Raw genomic sequence first — 20291 nt, 5'->3', positions numbered from 1 at the left:
TTTTTAAGGGTTTTCAAAAATAAATTTTACAGCACTTTGTAGACTGGAGCATGTTTAGTAGATTTTATTGAAATTTTAGTTCAATTTATGGAAAACTAAGAAAGAACCGTTAACTTTTGCTCTGTTCTAGCATTTTTGCTTGCATTTTTGTGTATCATAATTATAGCCCACTGTCGCAAATTTGAATTTATTAAGTGCGGAACAGACTTTTAGCTTTACAGACATTGTAATTAAGTAAATTTAGATGGTTTTTAAGAGATGCCGGTTGGAAAACAATTATCTTATTATGAAAAGGGCCGTATTTTCTCTCTTTTTGAGTCAGGAGAGTCTATTTCGAGTATTTTACAAATTTAAAAAAAAAATCAAAGTGTAATTAAAATTTTTTTGGATAACCCCGAAGAATAAGGATCAAGAAGGCGCACTGGGTGAAAACCGTTACTAATTGCGCACGATAAACGCAAAATTATGAAGAAAACCAACAACAGCTCAACCGCTTGTACAGCTTTGGCCTCACATGTGGGCGAATCTATGTCAGCGATGGCTGTTTGGCGAGTACTTAAGAGCTCAGGAATCATAAATAGGTCTAAACTGACCAAAGCATCCATGTTGCTAAGTCGCCACAAGGTTGCTCGACTTGGTTTTGCCGAAGGACATACTGCGACCGATCTGACATACGCGCGTTTGAATCATCGTCTTTTGGCTTACAGTATATTTAAAAATTTTTACCCTAACAGGTCACATTTTCTGATGGGAAGAAGTTTAACCTGGATGGTCCTGATGGGTTTGATACTTATTAGCATGATTGGAGGAAGGATCTATGTTTTTTTCAAGGACAGACTTTGGAGGTGGCTCCGTCATGATTTGGGGTCCATTTTTTTAATTTGGTACCTGGGAATTGAAGTTTGTAATGAACCGAATGAACAGTGAAGAGTATATTCAGGCTCTGGATAGTAGTCTCATTCCATATTCAAGGGAATAAGGTGAGAAACCAATGGTTTTCCAACAGGATAATGCCTGAATCCATGTGAGCAGACGTACAAAAGAGTGTTTGGAGGAATGTCATGTTGATGTCCTTGACTGGCCAGCATGTTTTTCGGATCTCAACCCGATAAAAATGTCTGGGGTAATCTTGCAATACGTGTGTATGCCAAAAATCGCCAGTTGGAAACAGTTGGATATCTTAAAACGCAAATTCTAAATGAATGACAAAGTTTCGAAAAGGACCTTTTATTAAATTTTGTGGTTTCAATGAGGAAGAGAATTTTTAAGTTAACTAAGGCAAATGGAGGCCGGACTAAGTATTAACATTAGTTTTTTCATCAATCCGCAACAAATTCGGATTTTTTTTACAAAAATATGAATATGGGCTATAATTTTGATACAGAAAATGGTGCTGTTTTTCTTTGTTTTTTACTTCTTTTTAAGAAATCATTATTAAATCGTGAATTTTAAGTGAAACAGTTTTTTGCCATTCATAATTGAAATATTGAACTACTCATTTTTGAAGATTTTGAGGAAATATGCCATTTGGGAAAAGTTTTCAGCCGATTCGTTTCAGTGGATTCACTGTATAAAGATGGGTGAAAAAATTATATAATTACGCCCAAATGGGGCGTGGCAACTCGGACCAGAAGATATACTGATTTTTCGAATTCTGCGTTAGTATATATACGCGGGTCGACCACCCAAGTCCAATGAGCTATGGTAGATATATGTTTGTCCATAGGGGGCGTGGCAAACCGCAAAAGTTTATATCTCCTACAGAGTAAGAATTCAAACTTGGCGTTTATGTTACTGTTAGCTCGTTCTAAGAACTGGCCAAAAATGAGGAGTCTACGGCCACTAGGGGCGTGGTAATCGGCATTTATAGTGTCCGAATTGCGACATTTAAATATATATAAATTATATATTCATCAGACATCTATTTATGTATTTGTCCATATATGTAAATATTTAAAAAATCTGAAAAATATAAAAGAAGCTAAAATAACAAAAATTTGCAATTTACAAAAATGCGTTTTCCGCGGGATTTGAACTCGCACCCAAGCCAAATGTGTAGCATGTTTGTCAAAATAGCTAAAAGAAAGATCACTGCCGCTTCTGGCTACAGAAACGACGCGGTGTTTCGATTAACAGTAATTAAAACGAAATCACATTATTGTTATGACGCCATATAACACAGAAAAGCCAGTGTAGCTACTTGAAATTCAAAAACAATGCAAAGATAAATCAATCGCAACTGAGATTCTTAGAATTGTTAGAGTACGCATTTATGTGTACATACATACACATATACAAATTAGCTGCGTGTATAAGGCTGGAATGCTTGATGCTACGCGTGCAGACTTATATATATACATGTTTATGTATTTGAGGGCTATTTAAGAAGAAACAAATTTAAATTTATAAAATTATTCGACTAAGAAAAAGAAAAGTATTAAGTGTCATTCATTCAAGCTCGCACCTTCCCAATAAAATATCTATTTTATAAAAAACGAAATACATATACATGTATGTTGTAACGTTACTTTTCTTAGGCCTGGGTAAGAGATTCAGTCTCACCAGGGCCAGAAATTACAAAAAATTTGTAAGTTTCTACGTGACATTTAGTGTTAGAGAAATGGGTGAGGGGGAAAGGTACCATTTGAGGTTAGGCAGCCACGCGGTGTGAACTCGCCGACCACGCCCACGCATTTGCACGCGGGAGGGCGGGTTTGGTAGTTGTTGACAGTCCCGGAATGGGCTCCCAGATGGTCACTATATACTAGGGCTGACAGCGTTTGGGTTGTGAATGAGTATTCTTTATCTCAAAAAAAATCGATAACTCATCCCGTTATTTTGTTAGCGATGAGAAACTTATCGAAAATCAGTTATAAAATTATATCTCCTACATCTTTAATGCTAGGGTGTCCAAATTTTAAACATATATTTAGATGCATTTTATACAATTTCGGTTTTTGTTAAAATTTACCCCGCACCTTTATATTCACCCCCTTACACACATTTGTAAAAGCCGTATTTCCACGTCTACCACGCGCATATCGAGTTTTGCTTAAAATATCGATAGCTTGTCCCGTTAATTTGTTATCGATCAAAAACATCATCGAAAACCAGTAATAAATTTATATCTCCTACATCTTTAAGGCTAGAGTCACCAAATTTTTAATGTAGATTTATACTTTTTTATTCAATTTCCTATTTCAAATACTAAAGACTTGTGCTTTGGCAAATATATGCATATCTATGTTATATTCATAATCTAAAAGTTTCATGAAGATCGTCCATCGACAACAAAAGTTATTAAGCAATTAAGTTTCCATAGTAAGCCACCACTGCAGCCAATGCGTGTTTAGACGTGCGTGCGTATGCCTGTGTGTATGCATGTAAGCTCATGTGCGAATAATTATTGAAATGTCAGTTGTCAGGGGATCTCGTAATCGGGCAGTCTCGACTGGCGCTGGATAGAGTGGTGGGGGTTAAATTACAAAAAAAATCGAAATTATATGAAATACATATGAGCCTATGCATTTGAAATTTGCAGACTCTAGCTGTAAAGGTGCAAGAGATGTATTTAAATAGCTATATTTCGATAAGGTTTTTAATCGATAACAAAATAGCGGTAGTAGTTATCGTTTTTTGGAGAGAAACTCGATATCCGCGTGATATATACGAACATTTTAAAAAATTTGAAGTCCCTAGCCCTCCTTATATATTCTGAGATCGACGCGTTCATACATACGGACGCACGGACGGACGGACAGACAGACGGACAGGGCTAAACTCAGCTCGTCGCCCTGATCAAGAATATATATACTTTGCGGGGTCTGCCACACCTCCTTCTTCCTGTTACATATATTTCAATAAAACTATTATACCCTGATTTCCCATTTTCAATGGATTCAGGGTATAATTACATTTTCATGAGGATGGACAATTATCATGAAAATTTTAGACCGTGGTTTAGTGGTAAGGGGGTGAATGTAAGGGTGGGCTGAATTATAAAAAAAAAAATCGAAAAGTAAAGTTCATCTATCTTAGGCTGGGAGATCAAAATCCATTAGATATAGATTTTCCAACGTGTGATTTTTTAGCAATCGGTATCGTCCGACTGCCATGTTCTTACTTATTTTAATTTTTAAATATTTAATTTAGTTTTTAAAATTTTGATTGCAGGCACTGGTACATTTGGACGTGTCTGCCTCTGTCGTGATCGTGTTTCGAATAAATATTGTGCCATGAAAATTTTAACAATGGCGGAAGTCATTCGACTAAAACAAATTGAACACGTAATAAATGAACGAAATATATTGCGTGAAATACGTCACCCATTTGTTATATCTTTGTAAGTAATATACATTTTTTTGTGCAAATTTGTATATCATATCTTAACATATTGCTGTATATATTTAGGTTAAATTGCGTAGTATAGTAAGATTAATTACTGCTATATTGTTACTTTAAATTTGAAAGTTTCAATAAAAAGCTTTCGACTACGAGATGCCCTGAACCCTTCGAGCAACTGACATTTCAATAATTATTCAAACATGCACACACACAGGCATACGCACGCACGCATAATAACGCATTGGCTGCAATGGTGGATTACTATGGGAACTTAAAAACTAAATTCAATAACTTTTTTGTGGATGTACTTTTTTCATGAAACATTCAGATTATGATTATAACACGGATATGCATGCATTTGCCAAAGCACAAGTCTCTAGTATTTGAAATACGTACTTTACAAATATGTGGGTGAGGGGGTGAATATAGGGGTGGGGGTAAATTTTAACAAAAATCGAAATTGTATAAAGTGCATATAAGTATACAGACCCTAGCTTTAAGATGTAGGAGATATAATTTTAAAACTGATTTTCGATACGGGTTTTTATAGATAAAAAAAATAACGGGATGAGTCATTGATTTTTGGTGATAAACTCGATATCCGCGCTGTATATACTGACATTTTAAAAAAGTTTGAAGTCTCTAGCTGTGTTCAAACATACGGATAGACAGACGGACCGGGCCAAATCAACTCAGCTCGTCGCTTTGATAAAGAATATATATACCTTGTCGGGTCTGCCACGTCTCCTTCTGCATGTTACATACATTTCAACAAAACCATTATACCCTGATTTCCCATTTTCAATGGGTTCAGGGTATAACAAGTAAGAAAACTAGTCGAGAGTGCTCGACTAGATACTACCCTGAACCCAACTAATAAAAATGCCCATTTACTATGGCTAAAATTTCAATTTCGATGTATTTAAAAATATAAATTTAATTAGAAAACTCATTTTTGAAAATATAAAAATATTTTGAAGCAATTAAAAAAATTACCATCAGTTGCACCGATCGGGTTTTGAACCGCGACTTCTCGATCGACCGTCATGCAGCTAACACACTACGCCACCTCACTTCTAAAAGCTTTGCTGACAAAACCCAAATAGATTCACTGCTGCAGCGCCATCTACCAAAACTAAACCAAACTATCAGCTGATGTGATTCAAAGAATGTTCCAGAAGAAGTTTGAATGTATGTGTGCACACGTATACGATGCTGTTGTAGCTGCTGCACGTGCGTTTGTTAATTGGCCAAATATTTGATGATTTTTAATTAATTTTTGACTGAACGGAATTTAATGAAACTTTCAGCATATGATCTACATATTATATTGAATATTTAAGAAATTTAAAAAAATGAAAAATCATTCACAATTAGCTATAGTGGCATCTGACTTGAACTTGAATGTTTTTACTCGTTAAAAACATAACGGGATGATTTATCGAATTATAAAAGCAAACTCGACGTCCGCGCTGTATATACGGTCATTTAAAAAAAAAATGGAAGTCTCTAGCTCTTATATCTTCGGAAATCGATGCGTTCAAACATACGGACAGACAGACGGACAGGGCCAAATCGACTCAGCTCGTCGCCCTGATCAAGAATATATATACTTTGTGGGGTCTGCCACGCCTCCTTCTCCCTGTTACATACATTTCAACAAAACCATTATACCCTGATTTCCCATTGAAAATTGGTGCAGGGTATAAAAAACAAGTAAGAAAGCTCTAGTCGAGACTGCTCGACTACGAGATCCCCTGAACCCTTGGAGTAATAGCTATTTCAATAATTTTTCGCGTCCTTCAGCTTACACACACACACGCACGCACGCACACACAGGCATACATACATACACACACACACACACACATACACATAAACATTTACACACACATACACAAACACATACACACACAAGCACCCACGCATAAACACGCATGGGCTGCAGTGTTGGCTTACTATGAGAACTTAATTGTTTAATAACTTTTTTTTGTGGACATACGATCGGCATGAAACTTTCAGATTATGATTATAACATGGATATGCATGTATTTGCCAAAGCACAAGTCTCTAGTATTTGAAATACGCATTTTACAAATGTGATGGTGAGGGGGTGAATATAGGGGTGGGGGTAAATTTTAACAAAAACCGAAATTGTATAAATTGCATATAAGCATAAAAATTTGGAGACTAGCAATAAAGGTGTAGAAGATATAATTTTATAGCTGCTTTTCGATAAGGTTTTTTATCGATAAAAAAAAGATTGGTATGAGTTATCGATTTTTAATGAAAAACTCGATATCCGCGCTGTAATTACGAACATTTAAAAAAAAATTTGAAGTCTCTAGCTCTTACATCTTCTGAAATCGACGCGTTCATACATACGGACAGACGGACAGACAGACAGACGGACAGGGCCAAATCAACTCAGCTCGGCGCCCTGATCAAGAATATATATACTTTGTGGGGTCTGCCACGCCTCCTTCTCCCTGTTAGATATATTTCAACAAAACCATTATACCCTGATTTCCCATTGAAAATGGGTTCAGGGTATAATAAACGCATATTCTCTTTATGTAAATACAGTTTTGAGCTGTCATCCTGAGTATATTATATTAGTGCTAAAAATATAGCGGAATTTTTTAAAAACGCTTTATATTCATATCAGATTTACCATGCCCTTTTTGGGCGTATACATGTCATATTTGGTCAATTTCGTATAATTTTAACACTGTTTCTCTTCTGGAAGGCCCTGAGAGCGCCGGCAGTTCAGGAGACCGTGGATTCCTTTGCATATTCGGTACTGGAAGGAATTGGATCCGGTAGGCCTGCTACCTTCTGACAACGGCATCGATAGAGTAGGAAGGTGAATAGCTTGTTCGTAAGAATACGACATGAAAGGTAGCTGAACATCGCAAGGAGCACGGGGGTCTGGTTGGAATGTTGAGCCTGAATGAATCATTCTCACTTTCTAAGTGCGGTTGGGAACTCGGAATGGAAGAATTTCCTCATAAGACATGGTTAAATAAAACTCAGGAGACCGCTTTCAGTGTCGTCTGTGAAAGTAGACCTAGAAGAGATCCGAAAATATTTGGTTAATAGCCTCCCTTAATAATAGCCGGAAGCATATCTGGGTATATAAGGACAACAATTTCCGCTCGGGGTAAATTTGCTGAATTTTCTGAGGTTTATTTAACAGGAGTTTTGGAATCGGAGACGAATGGTGGTTAGCAAGATCTGGGACGATGAGAGTAGAAGTCTTAGTTTTAAGAGAGACAATCTCTAAGGAAAGTGGATTCTGTAAGAATTTCACCTCCATGCCTTTAACTTTCTCTACTACCAGCTCCCTGGCTAAGTGCTTTGGATTGTACTTCATAGTGCGGTTCAAACTTCTCCCACACGACGGGGACCTAAGCCCATCGGCTTAGAGCTGAGCCACCAGAGTGGAGCTCTGAAGAATCAACTTGATGAGCCTATCGTAGGCGAGATAGAGTCAGAAAGCGACGTGCGGGTTGCAATGTACCACTTACGACTGGAGTAAGTTTGCGATTTTCTAGACGGAAGTTAGATGACGGCGATTTCTGATTTGGTTTATAGTTTTAAGCCACTAACCATAGAACACATAGACCGGACAAGTAGTGTAAAGCGTTTTGCACATTTTTTTAGGTTCGGGCTACGAAAATATGGGAACAGAAAATCATTTCTATTCGTTGCATTGGTACGCATTATGAACATGTTTTCGTGTCGCGCATGCACACACACAGTCCCTTGCTACATGTACTATGTAAATTTGTATGCCTGTGTGCGAAGCTCTAGCTGCCTGTAGAGCCCATACATATTTAAGTTAACGACAGACCCTACAAAAGGGCATTATACCGACCCAATTATATCACGGCCCCAGTGCATGCACTTTCGACACGTGCGCTATGTCAGCACAACCAAACCAGCAACGCAACCGCAACCGTGGGAGCCTATCGTCAGCAGTAATATCAATGCACTTAGCCCACGTTTGCATATCCGCCACGCGCGCCGAGTCAGCACCACCGTGAGAGCCATCGTGTCATAAGACACCTATCAGCAGCACCAGCAGTGACCACGGCGGCAGCGACGCCAATACCAGCAGCGGCAGCTTTCATATAAATACTACTTGTATAATTATTCTTAAGTTAGTTCTAATCCAGCTCCGAAGGTAATAAAATGTTTGTTTTCTTTTTTATTAAAAAAAAGCGCTTTCGAATATTTAATTGGCGCCCGAGCAGAGACCCGCGAGCATAACCACGGAAAGTTTACTCGTCGGAAAACATAGTACAAACTATTGTTCGCGAGAGCACCTATAATAGCTGCTTGTGAACGTGACGAAATCGTTAGTGCCTAATCCGCAACTATCGAAAACGTTAGTGCCTAATCCGCAACCAACGTTAGCAACGAATATAAATAGTGCCTAATCCGCAGCTAAAAATAACGTTAGCAACGTCTGAACATTCGAACGAACAGTGATAGTGCCTAATCCGTAGCTACGACGTAATCGTGAAAAAATCTATTCAAAAAATACGTAAACAAGGTGCAATCGTGGTCAAAAAAAAAGCATTCTTGCCACCTATAAGATCTTCAGTAGCAGATAACCACTAATCCTGGAATCTGAGGAACAAGAGCAATCCGCACCATCCTCACGGGTGGCAATAATGTTAAAAATTATATTGTTAGTATTGTTAGTAAGAATTGTTAAAATAAACTAAATGAGAATTAATGAAGTAAAACAAATTAAAAAACCATTTTTTTAATACAATATTAACAAGTAAGACCGTTGCAGTCGGGAGTTACCGACTGCGGAATACTTATTCACATCCCATCAAAAATGTGGCAGCTAAGTTTAGCTCTAATACAGCATAAAATGCAGTTTTCCCGATTTACCACGGCCCTACTGGGCGTAGACACTTAATTTTTGGCCAGTTCTTAGAATCAGCTAACGGTACCCTAACTGCAATATTTGAATGCTTACGCTCAAAAAAAATTACAGGGTATTTTTCGAAATGCCACGCCCCTAAAGAGGCGCAAAACTGATTTTTGGGTCATCGATACAGGAGGTTACTAGGAACTCAACTATCCACATTTAAAGCTTCTAGCTATTATACTTTAGGAGATATAAGCATTTGCAGTTTGCCACGCCCCCAGTGGGCGGACATATATCCGACGAAACTTTTTTGTCTTGGGTGGCCAGCCCGAGTATATATACCAGAACTGAGGTCTCTAGCATCAATAGTGTCCAAAATACAGCAAAATTTTGAAAATGTCTATATCTTCAGGTCCGAAATGCCACGCCCCTAATGAGCGTAGACATTAGAGAATCATAACATTAGCTTACGTGCAAAATTTCAGCGGTCTAGCTGTAAAACTCTTGGAGATACAGTTTTATCCGATTTGCCACGCCCCAATGGGCGTAGATATATCCGCCATAGCTGTTTGATAACTTTTCTTGTGGATGGACTATCCTCATGAAGATTATGAATATAACATAGATATGCATGTATTAGCCAAAGCTCAAGTCCCTAGTATTTGAAATACGCCTTTTACAAATGTGAGGGTGAGGGGGTATTACATACATATAAATTTTGGAGACTACTTTTAAAGATGTAGGAGATATAAATTTATTACTGGTTTTCGATAATGTTGTTAATCGATAACAAAATAACGGGGCAAGCTATCGATATTTAAGGCAAAATTCGATATGCGCGTGCTATACACGGACCAAGAAAATTTCAAATCTCTAGCTCTTATATCTTCTGAGATCGACACGTTGAAACATACGGACAGACGGACGGACGCACAGACGGACAGAGCTAAATCGACTCAACTCGTCGCCCTGATCAAGAATATATATACTTTATGGGGTCTTCCACGCCTCCTTCTACCTGTTACATACATTTAACAGAACCATTATACCTTGATTTTCCATTGAAAATGGGTTCAGGGTATAACAAGTAAGAAAGCTATAGTCGTGACTGCTCGACTACGAGATCAACTGAACCCTTGGAGCAATAGCTATTTCAATCATTTTTCACGTCTTTCACATACAAAGCTATTAAACAATTAAGTTCTCATAGTAAGCGCACACTGCAGCCCATGCGTGTTTATGCGTGGGTGCTTGTGTGTGTATGTGTTTTTGTATTTGTGTGTATATGTCTGTGTATGTGTGTGTGTGTGTGTATTGTGTGTGTGTATGTATGCCTGTGTGTGCGTGCGTGTGTGTAGGCTGAAAGACGCGAAAAATTATTGAAATAGCTATTACTCCAAGGGTTCAGGGGATCTCGTAGTTGAGCAGTCTCGACTATAGCTTTCTTACTTGTTTTGTATATATTTGTATACCCTGAACCCATTTTTAATGGGAAATCAGGGTATAATGGTTTTCTTGAAATATATGTAACAGGCAGAAGGAGGTGTAGCTGAGTTGATTTGGCCCTGTCCGTCTGTACGTATGTGTGAATGCGTCGATTTCCGAAGATGTAAGAACTAGAGACTTAAATTTTTTTTTTTAAATGACCGTATATACAGCGCGGATGTCGAGTTTGCTTTTAAAATTCGATAAGTCATCCCGTTATGTTTTTATCGATTAAAAACATTCAAGTTCAAGTCAGATGCCACTACAGCTAATTGTGAATGATTTTTAAATTTTTTTAATTTCTCAAATATTCAATATAATATGTAGATCATATGCTGAAAGTTTCACTAAATTCCATTCAGTCAAAAATTAATTAAAAATCATCAAATATTTGGCCAATTAACAAACGCACGTGCAGCAGCTACAACAGCATCGTATACGTGTGCACACATACATTCAAACTTCTTCTGGAAAATTCTTTGAATCACATCAGCTGTTAGTTTGGTTTAGTTTTGGTAGATGGCGCTGCAGCAGTGAATCTATTTGGGTTTTGTCAGCAAAGCTTTTAGAAGTGAGGTGGCGTAGTGTGTTAGCTGCATAACGCTCGATTGAGAAGTCGCGGTCCGAATCCCGATCGGTGCAACTGATGTTAATTTTTTTAATTGTTTCAAAATATTTTTATATTTTCATAAATGAGTTTTCTATTTAATTTATATTTTTAAATACACCGAAATTGAAATTTTAACCATACTAAATGTGCGTTTTTAATAGCAGATTCTTAGAATCACAACCGAGTGGTGCGGGTTATATTAATTTTTATACTCATTCACGAAAGTGAATTCTTATACTCATTCACGAAAGTGAATTAGTATATTGGTTTTGTGCAATGTCCGTCTTGCTGTCCGTCCGTCTGTCCGTATGAACGCAATCTATTTCTGCGCTATTGAAGCTAGAGACTTGAAATTTGGAATACATACTCGTGTATATCTCCGATTTATAAAGTGTTAAAATTTTCCCGATCCGCCCACTAGGGGCGTGGCAAATCGGAAAATGCATTTGCCGATATACCAGAAATCATGTTAGTTGAAGAACTAGAAAGCTGAAATTTGGTATGTATGTCCGCATCGACCACCCAGAATCATGAGCTATGGCGGATATATCTACGCCCATGGGGGGCGTGGCAAATCGGATAAAACTGTATCTCCTAAAGTTGTAAACCTAGAATGCTGAAATTTTGCACGTCAGCTTATGTTATGATTCTATAAAGATATAAACTAAAGATAAAATTATAGGTCTACGCCCATTAGGGGCGTGGCAAATCGGACCTGAAGATATAGTGAGTTTTTATGTTCTGCTATATTTTGGACACTATTGATGCCAGAGACCTCAAATTTTGTATATATACTCGATCTGATCACCCAAGACCAAAAAGCTTTGTCGGATATATGTCCGCCCACAGGGGGCGTGGCAAACCGCAAAAGCTTATATCTCCTAAAGTATAATAGCTAGAAGCTTTAAATTTGGATAGTTGAGTTACTGGTAGCCTTCCCTATCGATTCCTCAAAAAATAATTTTTACGTCTATTTAGGGGCGTGGCATATCGGAAAATACCCTGTAATTTTCACTTTTTTTGAGGGTAACCATTCAAGCTTTGCAGTTAGGGTACCGTTATCTCGTTCTAAGAACTGACCAAAAATGAAGTGTCTACGCCCAATAGGGGCGTGGCAAATCGGAAAACCTGTATATTCTACAGTATTAGAGCGACGCTTAACTACTAAATTGTTGATGGGATGTGAATGAGTATTCCGCAGTCGGTAACGCCCGACTGCAACGTTCTTACTTGTTTCAATTGTTTCAAAATATTTTTATATTTTATTAAATGAGTTTTGTACATCATTTATATATTTAAATACATCGAAATTGAAATTTTAGCCATACTAAATGGGCATTTTTATTAGTTGGGTTCAGGGTAGTATCTAGTCGAGCACTCTCGACTAGAGTTTTCTTACTTGTTTTTCTTTTTTTTTTTTTTTTGAAGATTTGAATAAATACAAAATTAAAGCCTTGACAACCGCAAGAGTCTCGTACCAACTCCCTTTTATTTGGATTAAGTCTGTACGGTCTTCTTTGCACAGTTTTTCTGGGCTCTATTAATTTAATTTTCATTTCTCCTGTATTAACTCTCAAAGAAAGAATCCCCTTATAAAAGATTTTGAATATTTTTCCAATATGGAGGTTAGCATATCATTATGTTTGTCTGCACGATCGGTATTCAATTCAGAAAATATATCATTACTTGAGCAATGGTTTACGATTTCCGGTCTAATAATTCCAAATTTTTCGGGGGATATGAAATCCATTAGAAAATATTTCTCAACCAATCACAATATAATTTTCAAGCTTTCATCTCCCACATTGCCAATACGTTTTAACATAACTACATTTTAAATTCTTTTACCGACTAACTTATCTTGACCAATGAACATTCCGCCTCAGAGTCGAACGTTGTTGTGAAGGTTTATCCTTGATGACCCATCACTCCTTTGGGTTCGACGACTTCGCAAGCACTCGTTTCACCTGATGCGTACCCTTGTCCTTTTATGGGATTTTCCGCCAAGATGATATTTACTGTAGCGCAACACGCTTCTGTGTCGGCGCCAGCAAGTTTTGCGTTGAGTTTTGGCAACACTACTATCTTATTTGTTGTTTCAGCTGCCGTTGATTAAAAGGCTTTTACAAGCTCGATTAAATTTTTATTCTGTTGCTTCTGTCTGATGTTGAAGCACCAGAATTTGTCTAAGCACCAGCATTTTCTTTATTCATTTCCATTGTGCAGCGAGTTTCGGCGGCGGACAAGTACTAAACGTTACTGAACTCTCTCTCTCAACCATTTTTTGTGCTTGCCACCGAACCACACTCGGCGACAGCATACAGACACTGTTGCCGAGCTACAACGGGACATTTCTTTGCTACAAATCATATTCGACCAATTGCAACCTAACGGCTGATGCAATATTTATGTAGAATTACAACAGTCGCGGAATCCTGAGAATAGCAAACTCATCCGACTTCACATACTGACCACCAAATTCCTCACTATTCAAGCTGCGCTCATGTGAGACCAAACCAATCACCATATCTTGCCAAGCACACACATTCACATTCTTTGTTCAAGGGCATCGAACACTCAGGCACGACTCACACGCGCACATGGCGGAAGGCAGGCATAACGGAAAATAAACAAGTAGGTAGAAGCACAATTACAGTACGCGCCAATATATAACTAACTAACCGATAACTTTAAAAGACTTATACAAACTTCACAATCTTTTTTTGCAACAGATTATGCAGAAGATAGCCAGCAAAATATAGTAATGCATTTGCATTAAATGAATTTTGTATATGAACAGTCGTGGCATCTAATGGCAATTCTATTTCTAAATCAGCGTCTAAAGGTTAAATATCTGTACGTGACGTGAATTACATTGGTCATGAAATACATATAGTTGAGAGCCACTATCTTTTATGATACTGGCCAACATAAATACAATTTCCCGACACAGAAGCAGAAGTCAACATTTTCAAAGATAACATTAAATAATATATATTTATACTCATTCACGAAAGTGAATTATTATACTCATTCACGAAAGTGAATTATTATACTCATTCACGAAAGTGAATTAGTATATTGGTTTTGTGCAATGTCCGTCTTGCTGTCCGTCCGTCTGTCCGTATGAACGCAATCTATTTCTGCGCTATTGAAGCTAGAGACTTGAAATTTGGAATACATACTCGTGTATATCTCCGATTTATAAAGTGTTACAATTTCTCGATCCGCCCACTAGGGGCGTGGCAAATCGGAAAATGCATTTTCCGATATACCAGAAATCATGTTAGTTAAAGAACTAGAAAGCTGAAATTTGGTATGTATGTCCGCGTCGACCACCCAGAATCATGAGCTATGGCGGATATATCTACGCCCATTGGGGGCGTGGCAAATCGGATAAAACTGTATCTCCTAAAGTTGTAAACCTAGAAGCTGAAATTTTGCACGTCAGCTAATGTTATGATTCTATAAAGATATAAACTAAAGATAAAATTATAAGTCTACGCCTATTAGGGGCGTGGCAAATCGGACCTGAAGATATAGTAATTTTTTTAATTCTGCTATGTTTTGGACACTATTGATGCCAGAGACCTCAAATTTTGTATATATACTCGATCTGATCACCTAAGACCAAAAAGCTTTGTCGGATATGTCCGCCCACAGGGGGCGTGGCAAACCGCAAAAGCTTATATCTCCTAAAGTATAATAGCTAGAAGCTTCAAATTTGGATAGTTGAGTTACTGGTAGCCTTCCCTATCGATTCCTCAAAAAATAATTTTTACGTCTATTTAGGGGCGTGGCATATCGGAAAATACCCTGTAATTTTCACTTTTTTGAGGGTAAGCATTCAAGCTTTGCAGTTAGGGTACCGTTATCTCGTTCTAAGAACTGACCAAAAATGAAGTGTCTACGCCCAGTAGGGGCGTGGCAAATCGGAAAACCTGTATATTCTACAGTATTAGAGCGACACTTACCTACTAAATTGTTGATGGGATGTGAATGAGTATTCCGCAGTCGGTAACGCCCGACTGCAACGTTCTTACTTGTTTCTAATGGGTATTGGTTAAAGTTTGATGCGGCAACAAAGAAAGAATCATTGCTGTCACTCCAAATATTTTTCGCCAAACCATTGTAATAATCATCCCATCAAAGCGGTATACCTTGTGTGGATAATGCAGATTTTGGAAGTACTCACGCATTTCCAGAAGGTACTCGTGGACATTATTTTTCTTTCTAAGGGCACATCAATTAGGATTGCTATAAAATACATTTAAGTAATCAAAAAGAGAATTTTTGTTTTCAATAAATATTGCCGTAGCAAATCACTTTCTTTGCAACCGGCAAACCCACCTGAATCGACAACTGTTCATATCGCTTGTATTTTTTCAAAACAATTCGGACGGACATGTTTTAAGCTCAAATTCGAAAATAGTGTTGTTTTAGCTATGGTTTTGAAAAAAAATAAAATAAAAAAAACATATACATATATAAATATTGGCACGATTCTTAATAATAGAAATAACATTGAAGTAATAAAAACCTCGTTTAAACTCTCTCTGCAGATTTAATTATCATCAAACACTCTATTGAGCATGATTAGTCCTTTGAAGACTTTGATATTCCAGAAGGACCAAGAGGCAGACAAATGCTACATGTGCCAAGAGACTGCAAGTGTGTGTGCAGCGCTTTCATAACCTTCTACAAATAATCATCGAAACGCTAACATTTTGTTTGCATGCGCGTGGCAAACAATTTTAAGATTTCGGTATACTCTTCACTCAAAAGGAAAGAGCTGAGATCGTCGCGAGCAAATTTCAATTTTTGTGCGCTGCTGAGAGTGAGAGTGCTGGGAGAACATAGAGAGCGAGAGAAACTGAGGGAGGGAGAGTAGGACAAATAGCACACAGCTGTGCTTCATATGGGAACGAGACCATTTCGGTTGAGCGTTAGCAGCGCGCTGTTTTTATTATATCCAGCAACCGAGCCGAGCAAATAAGAAGTATAGTGGTCCGCCAACTTGATATTTTCTGTTGTAAAAAAATTTGTTCTGCGCGTCCGGTCTATGTGTGGTCGCACTCTGGCGTCAAAGTTCTTCTGAAACATAACGGAAATTTGTTAAACATGTATATGTACATATATGTACATACGCATATTTATATATTTATAAGGAATTATACCAAATAAAAGGCACTAGATTAGACTGCTCGACTAGGAGATACCCTGAACTCTGCATTTAACAGATATTTAAGGCATTCTGGACTTCGTTTATACACGCATACAAAAACACATGCACATATACAGTGTGCCTCGCTGAAACTCGTACCCTTTGTAATGCATTCTTTAGAGTATAAAAAAATGTTTAAAAATTTAGAAAAATATTGAAAACTAACATGGTTTCATTGATATGTTTACTTCATAGTGAAATAAAATAACAATGAAATTTAAGATGAAAACATTTTAATAAAATCATTTCATATTCAGACCACAAAATTGCATCGTTTGTCGAAAATCGTACCACTAAGTTTCTTAAAAAAAAGTTTAACAAATGTAATCACCTATTTTAGTATAATGTTGCTCCACGATTCTAACAATTTCGGTTTTTGTTAAAATTTACCCCCTACCTCTATGTCCACCCCCTCACCCTCACTTTTGTAAAAAGCGTATTTCAAATACTAGAGACTTGTGCTATACATGTACATATATTCATGTTATAATCATAATCTGAAAGTTTCATGAAGATCGTATGTCCACAAAAAAGTTATTTAACAATTAAGTTCTCATAGTAAGCGCACACTGCAGCCCATGCGTGTGTATGCGTGGGTGCTTGTGTGTGTATGTGTTTGTGTGTGTATGCGTCTGTGTGCCTGTGTGTGTGTATGCGTGTGTGTGTGTGCGTGTTTCTTGTGTAAGCTGAAAGACGCGAACAATTATTGAAACAGCTATTGCCCCAAGGATTCAGGGGATCTCGTAGTCGTGCAGTTTCGACTAGAGCTTTCTTACTTGTTTGAATGTAGAATCACTAACGTCCTTTTTATGGCGACGAACTGAGCCGATTTAGCTCTGTCCGTCAGTCCGTATGCTTGAACGCGTCGATTTCAGAAGATATAAGAGCTAGAGACTTCAAATTGGGTTTTAAATGTCCATATATGCAGCGTGGATATCGAGTTTATCACTAAAAATCGATAAGTCATCCCGTTATTTTTATCGATAAAAAACCGTATCGTATTTTATAATCAGTTATAAAATTTTATCTCCTACATCTTTAAAGCTAGAGTCTCAAAATTTTAAATATATACTTATATGCATTTTATACATTTTCGGGTTTTGTTAAAATTTACCGCTACCTCTATATCCACCCCCTCACATCCTCATATTTGTAAAAGGCGTATTTATAATACAAGCAAATATATGCATATCTATGTTACATTCATAATTTAAATGTTTCATGAAGATAGGCCAACCACAAGAAAAGTTATTAAACAATTAAGTTCTTACCACCACTGCATAATTTCCAGAAAAACGGTGTTCGAAGTAACAGTTTGCAATATACATACATATGTATGCATATATGTTGAGTGACATAAAAGCTAAGCCGAAAACGGTGAAAGAGTGCGCTCGTACATATATGACTCAAGGCAGAATATTCAGCCGAGCAAAAAAGAATTGAAGGAGTTGGAATGTGAGTGTGAGTACATGAGTCGATAAGTTCGCATACAGACGCAAAAAATGATCATACATGTAGCAAGGAACTGTTGTGGTGTCGCGAACAGATTTCAATTTGTCTGCGCAATTGCTAAGGAGACAGAAAGTAACAGACAGTAAGTGAGAGAGAGTAACGCAAAAATAGCGCATAGCATGTGAAGATGTGATTATGTATTTCCGTTTTAAGGCTTCATTTATTCTCTCTTATTTTATTCAAGGTCGTAAGATATGACGCCTTGAGCTCGCTCCAATGTATAATCACTAACGACGTTTTTGGCCTATCACCCACTCATTCACTTTTTCGTTAATTATCGTTTTTTCACTTTTGTTAATTTACATGGCTAATCAGTTATGAGTGACAATAAACGACATTGTTTAAATCTATCTAATCAATACATACATATGTATGTATGTATATTAGCGCTAGAATTTTTGGGGCAATTTATAGTTCACATCATATCAGTTTTTATACCCTGAACCCATTGAAAATGGGAAATCAAAGTATAAAGTATATATATTCATGATCAGGACGACGAGCTGAGTCGATATAGTTCTGTCCGTCTGTCCGTCCGTCCGAATCAGCAAGCCGATCTCAGAAGATATAAGAGCTAGAGAGCTGAAATTTGGCATGCATACTCGTTTTTCGTTTCTTTTTCGATATGCCGCGCCCCTAAAGAGTCCTAAAAATTATTTTTGGGTCATCGATAGAGGAGATTACTATTAGCACAACTATCTGAATTTGATGCTTTTAGCTATTATACTTTAGGAGACATAAACTTTTGCGGTTTGCCACGCCCCCTGTCCAAAATACATTCCAAATTTCAAATTTCTAGCTCTTCAACTAATTTGATTTCCGGTATATCGGAAAATGCGTTTTCCGATTTGCCACGCCCCTAGTAAGCGGATCAGGAAAATTTTAACACTATAAATAGGAGATATACACAAGGATGTGTTCCAAATTTCAAGCAAGACTCTTTGGGTTCTACCCTTTAAATAGGATGAAATCCAGGACACAAGCCTAGGTGAAAATCCTTAGCGTTCAAGCTTTAGAATTAGTATCTGATGATGTACTGAGTCAAATGCTTTACTGCAGTCAGTATAAATAACATCAGTTTGCATTTTTTTTCGAAAAATTGTCATTAACAAGCGAAGTAAACTCAAGTAAATTAGAGGACGTTGACCGATTTTGAACAAAACCATGTTGAGATGGTTGAATAATCAATTTGCAAAAATGTTGCAAGGCAGATGTTATAATTTTTTCAAATAACTTCGGAATAGCAGATTATTTCGCAATACCTCCATAATTGGAGATATCAGATCTACCACCTTTTTTATAAAGGGGAATAGTGAAAGATTCTTTCCAAATTGAAGGGAACACAAAGACAAATTAAACAATTTTAGTAATTGTGACTGAAGAGAAACACTGCACTCTTTAATCACACAACTTGGAATATTATCGGCACCAGGAGAGAAAAATGATTTCAACGGCGCAATGGCTGCAGCCAGAGAGGTTGCAGTGACCTTAGGAGAATTGATAGACCCAGGAAGTGCATATGGATATGAGTTGCTGTAGAGATCAGCAGAAGAATAAGTTGATTGAAAAAAAATCTGTAAATAGATCAGAGGAATCCCGATCATTGCAAGTTTTTTCACCATCAAGGACAAATGAGGGCGACAAACCAGAAGATTTACGCTTCAAGTTTACAAATGAGTAAAATTGTTTAGGATCTCGGGCAAACTGACGTTTGCAACGTATAAGATAATTCTCATAGCAACTAGAATTTAAAAGATTGAAATTTGACTTGGCTATGGAATTCATTTAGACACTTAAACCAGACGTGTTATAATTTTTAAAACATTTAGTTTTAATGTTTCTTAAGTTCGAAAGAGTCTTAGTAAACCAAGGTGGCTTATTTGAAACAGGCGAAATACGACAGAATAGAGTTTGAGGTAGTATAAAAAAAACGATACTGCCAAATTAATATCAACCGCCTCATATAAAAGAGAGTCTGCTGAATTAATTAATTCGTTAAGCAAAGCAAAATTGCATTTACGATAACAGTTACTTAGTTTAGAAGGCAAAGGAGTATAAATGAGATGATTATCAACAACTAATTAAACCTCTAAAGTGGGGTGGATTTTATCCTCAGGTGAGCAGAAAGGTGTTGCTCTCACGACATTAATGAGCGAATCATGATTAATGACCACAAGATCTAGTAAGCGATTTAGATGATTAGAAATAGCTCTCATCTGAAACAT

At 37.2% G+C, this 20291-nt stretch overlaps 1 protein-coding gene across 5 annotated transcripts in view; it reads left to right on the top strand.

Annotated features, from left to right (window-relative positions):
* LOC6583662 (cAMP-dependent protein kinase catalytic subunit 3) overlaps positions 1-20291 on the top strand; it is an 88910-nt gene that overhangs the window by 44497 nt on the left and 24122 nt on the right. For 3 of the 5 annotated variants that reach the window (XM_002009291.4, XM_032730942.2, XM_044009486.1), the window contains exon 3: positions 4174-4342. In XM_002009291.4, coding sequence (XP_002009327.3) covers positions 4174-4342 — 169 coding nt within the window. Of the gene's footprint in view, positions 1-4173; positions 4343-4410; positions 4508-13556; positions 13609-20291 lie in introns of those variants that run through there. The other 2 variants (XM_044009484.1, XM_044009485.1) reach the window with 2 other exon arrangements.

Source organism: Drosophila mojavensis, unplaced genomic scaffold, assembly GCF_018153725.1.
Source record: "Drosophila mojavensis isolate 15081-1352.22 unplaced genomic scaffold, ASM1815372v1 contig_74, whole genome shotgun sequence".
NCBI lineage: Eukaryota > Metazoa > Arthropoda > Insecta > Diptera > Drosophilidae > Drosophila > Drosophila mojavensis.
This window is presented reverse-complemented; position numbering and strand designations above follow the sequence as displayed.